The 12,494-nt window shown below is 38.8% G+C and overlaps 1 protein-coding gene across 2 annotated transcripts in view; it reads left to right on the top strand.

Annotated features, from left to right (window-relative positions):
* The window catches only part of rbpjb (recombination signal binding protein for immunoglobulin kappa J region b), a 42,380-nt gene that overhangs the window by 16,105 nt on the left and 13,781 nt on the right, over nucleotides 1-12,494 (top strand). For both annotated transcript variants that reach the window (XM_040141349.1, XM_040141348.1), the window contains exon 2: nucleotides 9,820-9,858. Coding sequence is in view for 1 of the 2 variants with exons in the window: in XM_040141348.1 (XP_039997282.1) it covers nucleotides 9,820-9,858 (39 nt within the window). In the remaining variant the exon portion in view is untranslated. The remainder of the gene's footprint in view (nucleotides 1-9,819; nucleotides 9,859-12,494) is intronic.

The raw sequence follows: 12,494 nt of genomic DNA, 5'->3' as shown, positions 1-12,494 counted from the left end.
ACAACTCACCTGGCCTGTAGGATATTGCTTCCCAAAGCTGATATTGTCTGATAATTAATCTGACCATATTGTCGAAACCCTACTATACATGTGTTACCATGGCATGGCAAAGTTTCACAAAACCCAACTTTGCTCCAGTTTGATTTATTAGAGCTGTATCAGATACATGCCTGAGCAACAGCGCAAAAAGCAAATTTGTGTTTGTGTACTTTTACATTAGTGTATGTGTCTTTTCAGTCTGGTGAACAGTGCTGAGGACATGTCAAGGAGTGTATTTTGGTCCCTTCTCAGCCTTCGGGTGTCGATGTGTGTTTTTTTTCCTCAGCACTGATTGGACTGTCAGTCACAACTGTCAAACACATCCCTGTATGAACGGCGGGCTGTGTTCACACTCTCAATCAACCCCCCATTGCGTTCGCATGTGTTGACGTGCGTTACATGCGTTTGTGTGTTAGCATGTGAAGGTGGGTGGTCGATGCTCTATTCATAGCAACTGCCATCACTCTCTGTCACCAACACCTAATATGTCATACTATGTGTCAAATAACGATGAGACTACCCACCCTGTTTCCGCACCATGCTCCACTCAGAAGTTAATTTTATTCAAACACCATTGTTTCATTGATTTGCAGATGTACTAGCGTAGTATATTTACCTTGAATAGATGCATGAAAAGTTATTAATCAATAAAATTAAAATTTGGAGCCACATTTAATGCTCATTAGTATTTATTCCTGGAGCACAGATTGGCTAAACATGTAAAAGAATAAAATTTGGATGTCTGCTATTGAGGAGGGGGCGGTGTATGAGATTAAACTGGAGGCACAATGATGAGGACTAATGTTTGGGTTCAGTAATTTTTTTTAACAGGTGGTTTTAGATATTTGATCAACATTTTAACATGTGCTAACATATAAATGTAGGGCAGTGTTGGTGCCACAACATAAACTAAAATAGAACACCTTTTTTGGCATTTCCAAACATAGATCTGATGGAAACAAGCTGCTGTCTGATAGTCTCCATTTAGTATCCATTTTTGCTTTTGTTACTACTTTGGAAAGTTTTTGAACTGTTTTGTCTATAATGTGCTAGAAAAATACCTGTCATAGTATCCTGTATCCAAAGTTCACATTTCCAAATTGCTTGTTTAATCCAGCCAACTGTTCACAATTCAAAGATAATCAGTTTTATATTATACATAACAAAGGAAAACTTCAAAACCTAACATCTAAGAAGCCAGAACCAGAAAATTTAAGAAATCTTTGATTTAAAAATGACTGATTATCAAAAACGTTATCAGAAACAGGGTTACTGTGAAGATCAGTCTTGCACAAGATGAAAAAAGCATTTTTAAAAGTTATAAAGCTGCGTGAACATTTTGATTTTACATTAACTGCCCATTAGTCCTCCTTGTCATATTGCTACCTGTTACTAACATGTACAACTGCTGGCCAAAATCTTAAGATCAAACAAAGATATGAGGCGTAAATATGGTGCTGAAAAGGATATATATATTAATCCTAATATAAATGGAACATTAAAAACTTTTCACCCAGTTGACTTGCGGATGACTGGATATCAGTTTCTTACTGTCAGCCAGCTCTGGTCCAGATTTGACAAATAATCTTCTTTTCTAAGAGATGCTCACTATGACTTGAGTGTTTGTGGTTGCGTGTGTTTTCTGTGAAACAGGCCTGAGGGGAGGTTTGGTGTGGAGTTTCACTCTGTGTCTTCAAGGCTTTTTTGCTGTTGGATAGAGGTGTTGGGTTTTAATAAGCTACCACAAATACGATCTGTCACCCTCTGGCTGCTCTTGTGCTCAGCCTCTGCGAAATTAAAATGTCAGTCTGGTGTCAGTCTCTGCATATTTGTTGGCATGCGTGTGTGTGTACTCTTAACGCAGCCAAAATGATTTAAGTAGAAAAAATTAACGATATGAATAAACACTTTAAAAAATCTATCACACATTAAAAATATCTTTAATGATTAATGATTTCCGATCATACTTTTGGACTGGTTTGTACTCTGATAGGCCAAAGTAAAGAAGTACATCTCCTGAATGATGATAATCAATTTACTCCACATACTTCCAATAACATTACAGGCATTTTATTTTTCCCTCAGAATATTGTTGTTGGCAGGATTTGAGAAGCTTTTATCATTTTTCCCATGACTTTTGTTCCAAACCACACTGAGAACAATTCGGTTGGTGAACGTAATCCATCACTTTAAAAGAGGAAGCTGACAATCTCAATCAGAATGGAAATATCAGGCTCTAATCTTTTACACTATGAAGGATGTTCCCTTCACTGTCTCAGATTAATATGTGCATTTGGGCCTACAAACGGGTGACATGAAAGGAGTGAGTGTGTTACTTCCACATTTTACTTCTGATTTTTCTGTTTTAAACTTTGAACCAGTAGTTAACGGACTCTGCGGTTCTTTTAGGACCCTCCTTCCATCAGTCACGAGCCATTCAAGCTAACAGACGAAGCAAATAAAGGTGCTTCTGCCAGCCATAGTCTGTAAAATTAAATTGTAAAGAAACACTGGCTTGAGACAGTTGACATTTAAAATCTTTTCTCTACTGGGAATGTCAAGTGATATTAATCCTGCCTTTTAAAAAAAGCAGAAATATGATAGTAATATAAACACATTTAAATGCTGTTTTAAACACTTTTGTAATTGGTATTAAGTCAGTATATTTAGTTGTGCATTAAATAACATCTACAAAGGATAAAAATCCTTGCAGCACTGTACTGGAGAAATGCTGTTGGTTATGATTCATGCTGTTGCACTGATACCTCCAATAACCCTAGAACTGTAGAGCAGTCCTCAATGACATAAAAGATTAATTGATTAATCTGCGAATAAATTTCTTGTTCATTCATTTAATTGTTTTGTCTATAAATGTCAGAAAATAGTGAAAAATGCCAGTTATAATTTCCAACAAATGAATGAGATGTATTCAAATTGTTTGTTTTGTTTGACCAACCGTCCAAAAACAAAGAGAGTTAACAATCTTATGACAAAAGCATCAGATTGTCACATTTGAGGACGTGGAACTAGCAAATGTTTGTTAACTTTGCTTGAGAAATTACTTGCTGCACGCTGTTGTTTTGTTGATTGACTAATTGATTAATCGACTAATCATTGCAGCTCTGTTTGGAACCAGAATTGTTCGCTAAATTATTGTCAGCGATCTTGAATTTTTCTGACGGTCTTGTGTTAGCGTTGTACCGCGGCCTCAGCTTTCCTCAGCTGGCCGTTTGGTCTTTTAAAAACATTCTCATTATAGGCTTTCCTGCTTTGATATTCACCAAATTGCACGTTATCAAAAGCCTGTATTAGAACAACTTAGGGCATAAGTGCTGGTATTTTGGAATGATGGATGCAGGCACCACATAACAGCCACTATCAGCTCTGTAAACCAACAGTGACGTCACTTCCCAGTGAAAGCACAGAGTCAGGACATCCTCTTCCACTGCTCACATGTAAATGGAACAACTGTTTGTCTGTTTTCCATCTTATACCAGCGCACTGGCCTTGGCACACTTTTAATGGTTACACACCATTAGTAACTGTGCCAGAGTAGGCTAGCTGTGAGTTGGTTTAGTAGTTTAATTCACATCACAGGTTCAGGTTCCTAATAGGAGATTGCCAAAGTTTAAAAAAAGCCCAATTACAGGGTTCATAAACAGACCTGGAAGAGATGAGAAAAGTATTGGAAATTGGTTTGATAGTTTACAAGTTGTGAAAGCTTAGAGGCACGACAGAGGTTTGGATTTGTGCGGACGGAAGTGGGTTTGTGTCTTTTTATGCTGTCATTCTCTAGAGAATGTGAAGAACACTGCTTCCTAAATTGTGGATTATCTGTAACAACTCGAATGCTTTGTCCTGTGGGGTTGATAATAATATTACTGTAATTTGGAGGCAGTTGGTATAGAAATATCTACTATTAAGGCATTAATTTTGTTCAGGACCATAGGTTTGGATCCCTGCAGCTGGCAATTCATTGTGAATTCATCTGAATTTTTAAAATTGACAGTTTGACTGGAAAGTTGAGGGGGGGGCGAGAAAATTAGGGTACAGTCTGTATGCAAGCTGTGCTTCATACAAAACAGCTATCTATCCCAATAGAAAGTATTGTTGAATTTTGAAGTGCTTAATGGACATTATTGTCTGAGGAAAATATTGCTTCCCGGTATTCTCTTTTTGTGGGTGTACTGATATATTTCAGTGCTACATGGTGAAAAACTGTTGAACTGACTGAATTTCTGTGTGAAAAACTGCAGTTGTATGCAATGTTAAGTGGGTGAGTAAGAGAGCAAGAAGGATCACAGACACTATAATAAAACATATTGTTGTCATCATGGTGACTTTCAAACAGACAAGTCCTTAAAATTTGGTGCTTAGGCTTTGGTTTCCTTGGCTGCTTTTTCTTTTTTTTTCTTTTGCACATAACTGCATTCAAATAAATATTAGATAAAACTAATTCAATTTGCTCTATATCCTTATTAAGGTCTATATGTGTCTCTCCACCTACTGAAATTGATAAGTGAGTCCTGTTGTGAGCTTAATGCAACACCTCTTTCCATCTCTTTTATAGTAGTAAATCCTATATTGTTGCTTGTTTTCCTCACTGCTATTTGGCCGCAGTGTCGCTCACCCTCATTGTGTCCAGCGGAATAAGTGATAGTAAGCAGGAGGTGAGGAGGAGGAGAAGGAAGGAAGGAGGGAAGGGAGATTAGTCATAACGGATGGAGAGCAAATCAGATGAAACTCTCCTTCATACAGAGTTTCCTTTTCCTCCATTGACCCCTGACCTGCATTGAGACTGTCTGTGTGTGCATTAGAGGCAGAAAAATTATAGTCAGTTTTAGTAGTCACAGTTGCCTGTATTTGGTGCTGCAGCACACGTCATAGGGCACCATGTGCAAAGGAAAAAGATGACACAAATTTTTTTTGTTGGCATGTATTTCATAACTACTTATGTTGGTTGCTTCACAAAAAGGAAAAAAAAATGATTAAAGTGGGGAAACAAGCAAAATAATACAACAATGAGACAATGCAAATGAATAAAGTCATAATATGGCACAAACAATTAAAGTGTTACAAAATTATATAGGAATACAAAAACATTCAAATGTGAATCCTGGACTCATGATTGAGAGTATCTTGTCTTCAGGGCTCAGGTTACCTTTGTATAACCTTCAGGCATTAAGTCATTCTGATACTGAATGCAACCCAGGACAAGTGAAATAACTCAGACACTACTGATTTTAGTGAATGTAAAACAGTCAAGAAATTCTGAACTGGAATTTTCATGAACTCTGCCATGAAAAATGGCGTTTCACTGTAGTCAGATTTACCTGAAAATCTGCAGATGCAACAGTCGGTGTGCCTTTCTTTTGCCTTTGCAACTCCACCTTTTGCGGTTTCCTGCGTTTGGTCCTCTCCTCTTGTTGGTGTTTGTGTCTCGAGCGAGTGTGTTTAAAGTGAGCTTATGGGGATGATAAGAATTTTGGACCGTGGTTTTTCAGAGAACTTGCAAACCCAAATTTTTAACACGTCTGACCACTTCTGTGCTTCTTTTTTCGACACTGCACCACTTCACATGGGTTTTGATGTGTGCATACAGTAAATAGACATACAAAAGCATGCACTCTTACAAAAAACATCCATTGTGTTCCTCAACGGTTTTCACTTTGATTTTCTTTATGATGGATGTTTTTGAATGTTTAAAAAAAATAGCATGTCCATGACTGATTCATATTTCTGGTGTGGAGACATGGCTTCTTGCGTCCCATTTCCCCCTATTGTACTTTCTTTTCTCTCTAGTATATCCACCAGTAAGTCCTCGCTCTTCATATCTGCATAGATCCTATTCTCCCTCTTTCCACAACACGCCATCTATTTCCTCTTGCCTCGCCTCGCCTCTCCTTTAATCTCACCCTACACTTTCCCTGCAGTATCCCTTCCTCCATCAATCCCTGTTTGCAGTGGAGGGGTGAGGTTTAGAAGGGGGAGGAGGGGAGGGAGAAGAGAGCAGTCTGGAATCCATTAGCCAGTTGAGGCATCAGTGTTTCACTGTGGGAACCTTATTGATTGCCCTCCTTTGTAATTATTCCACCTCCACTCCCTCCTTCTGGCTCTTGCACCAATCATGTTTTCAGTTTCTCTCACATTTCCCTGCCCTTTGCCCCCCCCCTTTGCCTCTTTCCCTTTCTTTTTTTTTTCTTCTCGGTATTTTCATCCCTCTATTTGTGTTTGCGTGCTTCTTTTTTAAATTTCACACTGTGCCTGCCAAAAATCCCTAACCAACTGAGTGACTCACTGTATATTTGTTGATGGCATGCTAGATGTATTGACATACTTATCAGCAGCATGCAAAGCTACCACATCCTACACCAAGAGAAAATTTGTCCTGCTTATACTGTATCCTTGTACACACACACCCTTCTATACAATTACCTCTGCGTGCCGCATACATGTACCTCCTCTTTATGCCATAAGCTGAGTGTTACTGTAGTGGTGTAATAGACACTGCTAGTATAAACTACACAGTATTATAGTGATGCTCAGGGAATGTGTCATCTGTGAGTGACTATTGTCACATAGCTGCAGCGATGTGGGCATGTCTGATGGTGATGGTAATCTCACAATTTGATTTAGAGCTGCAACAATTGCTTTATTAGTTGACTGACAGAAAATTAATTGGCAACTATTATGACAGTCCTCTTTAAGAAAAAAAATGCCAAATATGTGCTGTTTCTACCTTCCCAGATGTGATGATTAAATGCTTATCTTTGTCATACATGATACAAAACTGAATCTTGTAGGTTTTGGACTGTTGGTCAGACAAAACAAAACATTTGAAGAAGTGACCTTGGTCTGTGGGAAATTCTAATGAGCATTTTTCGCTACTTTCCGGCATTTTGGAGAGAAAACATTTAATTAAAAAAAAAATAATTAGCAGATTAATCAGTAACAAAGATAATTGTTAGTTGCAGCTTTAATTCAATTAGATTTTCATTCTCCTTGTCACGACTCGATTGGGAATTGATTGTCGAATCAAAACATAAAAAAGCTGGCACAATTTTCTGGCTCTTACTCCTGTGCACTACATGCCAAACATGTATGTTTTACAAACCATTCACTAATGTTTGTAATCCACTGAACAGCAAAATGAAACATAACTGGCCGTTAAACTCTCTGGTCTTGATGAAAAAGAAAGATAGCAGACAAAGTGTCTGTATGAGTATAACACTTTTTTTTAAATTTAACAGCAGTAATGAGACTATTAAGACTGTAAGTATTTGGTTCATAGGGTATACTGAGCCAAGGCTGATTTACTGAATGGTTTAAATACAGCGTGCGCTCTTAACACCCCTAAACGAAACAGAACCCGTAGAAAGGAAGAGGCAAGAATTTGCTATTGAATTCACTGCTCTTTTTTTGTTTTGTTTTGTTTTTTTTTAATTTTTTTTATCATCCTTCTTTTCTCCGTCCTTTTATCAGTGGATCAGGTACAGACATTAAAGCCATTAAAGCCATTGTCAGCACTGATTTTTAATGTATTTTTTTTTTTTTTTTGAGTTAAAATTTCTAGCTGAGCTGATTTGCACATTAAAGAAACAAAGAAATTGAGTGAATTAAATTTAAATATTATTATGAGGGAGAAAAATGACAAAATGTAATGACTTATTAAAAAACTGTATTTTGTAGGCAATTTCACACTTACCCTTGATCCAATGTTGCTTGTGCTTTGGCCCGGCTTTACTTTACCTTTTTATAGCCCTGTAATGACTTTTGCAGGGATTTTTTTATTTGATTTTATTACCTTTGGTGGATATTTTGTGTATTTGTGTGTTTCCCTCTTTGCAGATTTGGTAGTGTTTCTCTGTTATCCCTGAGGACAGTGTTCAAAAGATGCAGACCAGACCATCTTGCTTGTAAAATGTTGTACGTGTCAATACTTTGCCAATTAAAAAAAACAGCACTTGACCAGAAAACAGTCATCCTCATCTGTCACATGTTTGCGAGTTCACAGCCTTTTTCTGTACAACTGTTGGTTGTGCTTTCCTTGTTACATACACTCTATGACTAAGAGCTCTCAGGTATGACTCACCCACAGCTTACCAATTCATCGGGTTGAATTTTACTTTAAGTCATCTGTTCACTTTTAGGACAGAATGTTCACGGCAAGAGAACGTATATGGTGCTGTCATAATATTAAAAATTAATTACGAATTGACGGTAATATCGCAAAATATGAAACTTAGAAGCGCACAAGATCCAGAATTGAGAAAACATCAAAGAAATGTATTAATTCATGACATAGATCATCCACTGCTTTTTTTTTTTTTTTTTTATAGATTTAAAAACGTGTCTTGGGCCTCAGACCAGCCCTGCACCATGCGTCATTGCCAACACTTTTACTGTCAAAAAGTTGAGTTAAACACTTGGCAGAAAATTGAACTGCATTTCCTGTGTGTCATGCTGAGTAGGGTTACACCAGAGGCACGCAACAGACTTGTTTAGAAAAGAGCTGAATCATTGGTTTGAAAAGTGTCTCAGTTCATTTATGGGCCGGAAAAAAAACATCTTTAAGTTCCTTATCTGTTGATATTTACTAAAAACTTAAATGAATTAGAAAAGTATTTGCCTTTGATATAATTGCGTGCCGTCAATAATGCTGCAACGTGTGCTACTTGTTTTTTGTAGTCTCTCTTCTAGACAAAATGAAATCAGGAGAAAAAGTAGGGTGTTTGTCATGTCATTGTCCCAGACTGTGCCCTCAGTCATTTTAATTTTGTATATTTTGCCACACTTCACTGTGAATGTGCATACAAATTTAAATTAATTAGTTTTCTTGTTACCTAGGATTTACACCACCCGTTGCTCATTTGTAAAGCACTCTTCTGACTTGATGAAATTAGAGCAGTATCTCATATCTTTTAGAATACAGAAGCGTTTACCGCGCTATATCCCAGTGGTCTAGTTTTCAAAATGCTGCATGTTACCTCAGACTAAGTGCAATTTACCCTCCACTAATATGCATCATTGAAGTGCAATCTACGTCAGGAGATTATCAAGTCAGATACACTTGTTCTGTTTTTACAATTCAGATCAGCACACATGAAGCTTAAAAGCTGTTACTGTAGTATCTGTTTGCTACATTTTTACAAGTGTTCTACCTTAATGGATTTAGTATCATATAGTCAAACAATTAGGTTTATATCACCACTGCATCTACAGATTATTAGATGTTTAAAGCTGTAGGTTGTAAAAGCCTAGATAACCAAGATAACTATGTCTAGTTATCCTCTGAGCACTCTGTTAAGGCACTGTAATCTCAGGGTGTCCACGCCTCATAATTGGGGGTCATGTGGTTTGCTGTCTATGTGTTGTAGATTTTGCTGTTGCACTTGAGTTACTGAAATACAATTGTAGTAGTGACTATGAATTTTAGTGAAATCTGGAACAAGGAGCTTTTTCTGATAATGCTCAACTTGTTTTGACATGCCAATTTATTTATTTATTCCCCCTGAGAGGAATAAATATGAATAGAAAAAATGAAAAGTTCAGTGTCTGTTCTTCTGCTTTAAACCTGCCTGTGGCCATGGAAACAAGAAAATATACATCCTGTCACTTGCCTCTGTTTGAGCACAGTGCCACTACACGCTGTCAGGGTGACAGTGTGTGTATGTGTGCGTTGGTACGTGTGCACCATTGTGTAAAGCAGTGTTTACTCTGTGTATGTTTGTGGTTGGTAACCAGCCCACTCATGTTTCTTCTCACTTTGTGTCTTTGCAGGAAGTTTGGGGAGCGCCCTCAGCCACAGCGCCTAACAAGGTGAGTGTGTGCATAGGCGTACACACAACATAATCTTCCCTTAAGACCTTGTTTGTTGTCAGAGTGTTATTTGTATGTCTACCTGTGTGTAGTGCAGACACATTTCAATAACAACACATCTCCCCTGGTAGACAATTCAAAGAGCTAAAGCAGTTGAATATGATGGCGTAAAAATGACAAACATCTGTATGCTTTAGAATACTTAGTTCATATTAATGCCACCTATGTGTAAATTGAAGATATTCATGTTGACATTGAATACCTGTAATTGCCAGTGACCTCCACCAACTGAATCAGACGCTTATTATGAGTTTTCTAGCTGTGCACAAGGTGTCTTAAAAAATGTAATCAGATTAGCACAGAACTTTGTGTAGACGGTGAAAATGAGAAAAAAAAGTTGTACAACTTTTCATAACAATTGGTCAAGGGGGCACATGGCGCTTCGAAAAACTGCAACACATCCAAATATATGTGCTAACTGGAAAAAACACAAAGGCATAAACTTCACTCTTGGCCAACTAGTTAGCGGTGGGGCACTGAGTAGATAGTTTCTCTTGGTGATGGAGGTTATGTTAGATATACATGTGTAAAGACCACAGAATTAATCTAGCACCGATTTGCTGCATGTTGTTGCAACATCGAAAACAAGTTCAATTACCAAAGCAACAACATTGAATGTGTAGTTTTCCTGTGTAATGCTGGCGGGTTACTCCACGCTTCTACCATTGGACAGCTGTTATCTGTTGACCCCTGCCGTATTACATCACATTTGTTATGCTGTTGATTGTTTATTAGTTAGATCTCTGTAATTTTTCACTCCACAGTCCTCTGAGACGTGATGTAATATGTTTGTGTTGAAATGAACTCCATCTCTTGCAAGTGTTTGTAGAGAAACTAGCCAGAAAGGCAATAATTCACCCTTTCCAAGGACTTGCAGTCTAAACTTGCACTCCGTATGCACTGTACTGTGCGTTGCAATCGGCAAAGCTTGGACTAGCAGCGCAGCAAGTTTTTGATTATTCTGTTCCTCTTATGTTTGTTCCAAGTCATTTGGAGCAACATTTGGGTGAGCAGAGAATGTTGATGGATGTTGTGGCTTGCTTCTGGAGGTTTGTGTGTGTGTGTGTTGTGGGGTAAATTGGTGTGTGTACATATGCACTTGTTTGCTTGTTGGTGTTTCTCTTTGTTACTGGAAGCGCACATGGGTTTGCCTGTGTGTGTGTGTGTGTGTGTGTGTGTGTGAGCTTGTGTGTGTATGTGCTCGTCTTTGCGTGTGGCACTCAGCGGGGAAAATTAGGGGTTGCATATTTGCTGGAACAGTCGAGCTTGGTTTTGGAAAAAAGTGGCCCCAGCACCTTTTGATGTGTCCCCCTCTGCATTCATGTGCGTCCAGTCTGCTGGCTTGCACTGGTCACTCCATTTGTCTGATGGTTTCGATGGCCCGAAATATGATGGAAATGAAACACTCTTCACCCAAGAGCCGAAAGGCACAACTCCTTTAGTCTATGTGTCTTTGTACCCCTGTTTATCGTGGTGTTTGTTCTTTGTGTTTGTCTGTATAAATGTGCCTCAGTGTCCTCATGTCTGCGTCCTCACTCACACCCGCTTGTTCCCCTTCCTGCAGCAGCAACAGCCCCGTGGTTTTCTGTCAGGCAGCAGCACAGACAGCTAAAATAGTGCACCAACCATACAGGGGCTTTCTAGGGCAGCTAAAGCTCCGGGTCCTGCAGGGCCGCCCTGTCAGGAAGGCTACTCGACTGGAAATACAATACATGACACACATACAGTGGAAATGAGCACGCACATACATGCGCTCACATACACACATCTCAGATTCAGCCAGATACACATGCACAGACCGACACAACACATGAGCATACAGGCTGGATAAGCTGCCTCCTCTGTTATAGGAGCCGCCCCTTCAAAGGCTTATTCTCCCAAACAACGGAGGAAGGGCCAGCTCTGCAGAATCCATCACCTCGATAGAAAACGTTTTTTAGTTAGCTGCTTCTTTGTTTAAAACTCCTTGATTCAGACTAAGATGAAACCCAAATAACAGTTGATTTTGGCCCAGGCAATTGTTTGGTGGGAAATCATATGCTTGCATTTAAATTTTAAATTTGTTGTTGAATTATTTTATTTGCACGTTTTCCCCTGTACCTTATCGGTAAGACGTGCGTTGTTGGTTCAAACGTGAACTTTAGTCTCACTGTCACTGTCAGCTGAATCTGCCATTCAGCTTTCACTATATTGAAACGCCCCCCCCCATTGGCTGCGGTTGCCGTAGGCTATTAGACAACCCACACTTTTGCCACTGTGACACAATGTACTAGACTTTGGTTTTTGTACTGTTTTTAGGTAGTAAGATCTCACAGCTGAGATCCACTAAATATCGCTGCAAGATACTTTTTTATGCAACTTCCTAAGAGTGTTTAAGAGGCTCACAAGGGACGTCTGGAGGTCAGACATCAAACATTGAATAGACCCTTGTCTGTTGGTCACTTCATAAATAGAGAATACCTTTTTGAAGGAGGCTGAGCAGCCTGAAGTGGCTGATTGTGAATGCCTTAACCCAAGCCTGACACAACGGATGTGTGTAATCTACCTTTTGTGATGCACAAAGGCGCACACTAATT

Source organism: Xiphias gladius, chromosome 12 (genome assembly GCF_016859285.1).
Source record: "Xiphias gladius isolate SHS-SW01 ecotype Sanya breed wild chromosome 12, ASM1685928v1, whole genome shotgun sequence".
Classification (NCBI taxonomy): domain Eukaryota; kingdom Metazoa; phylum Chordata; class Actinopteri; order Istiophoriformes; family Xiphiidae; genus Xiphias; species Xiphias gladius.
This window is presented reverse-complemented; position numbering and strand designations above follow the sequence as displayed.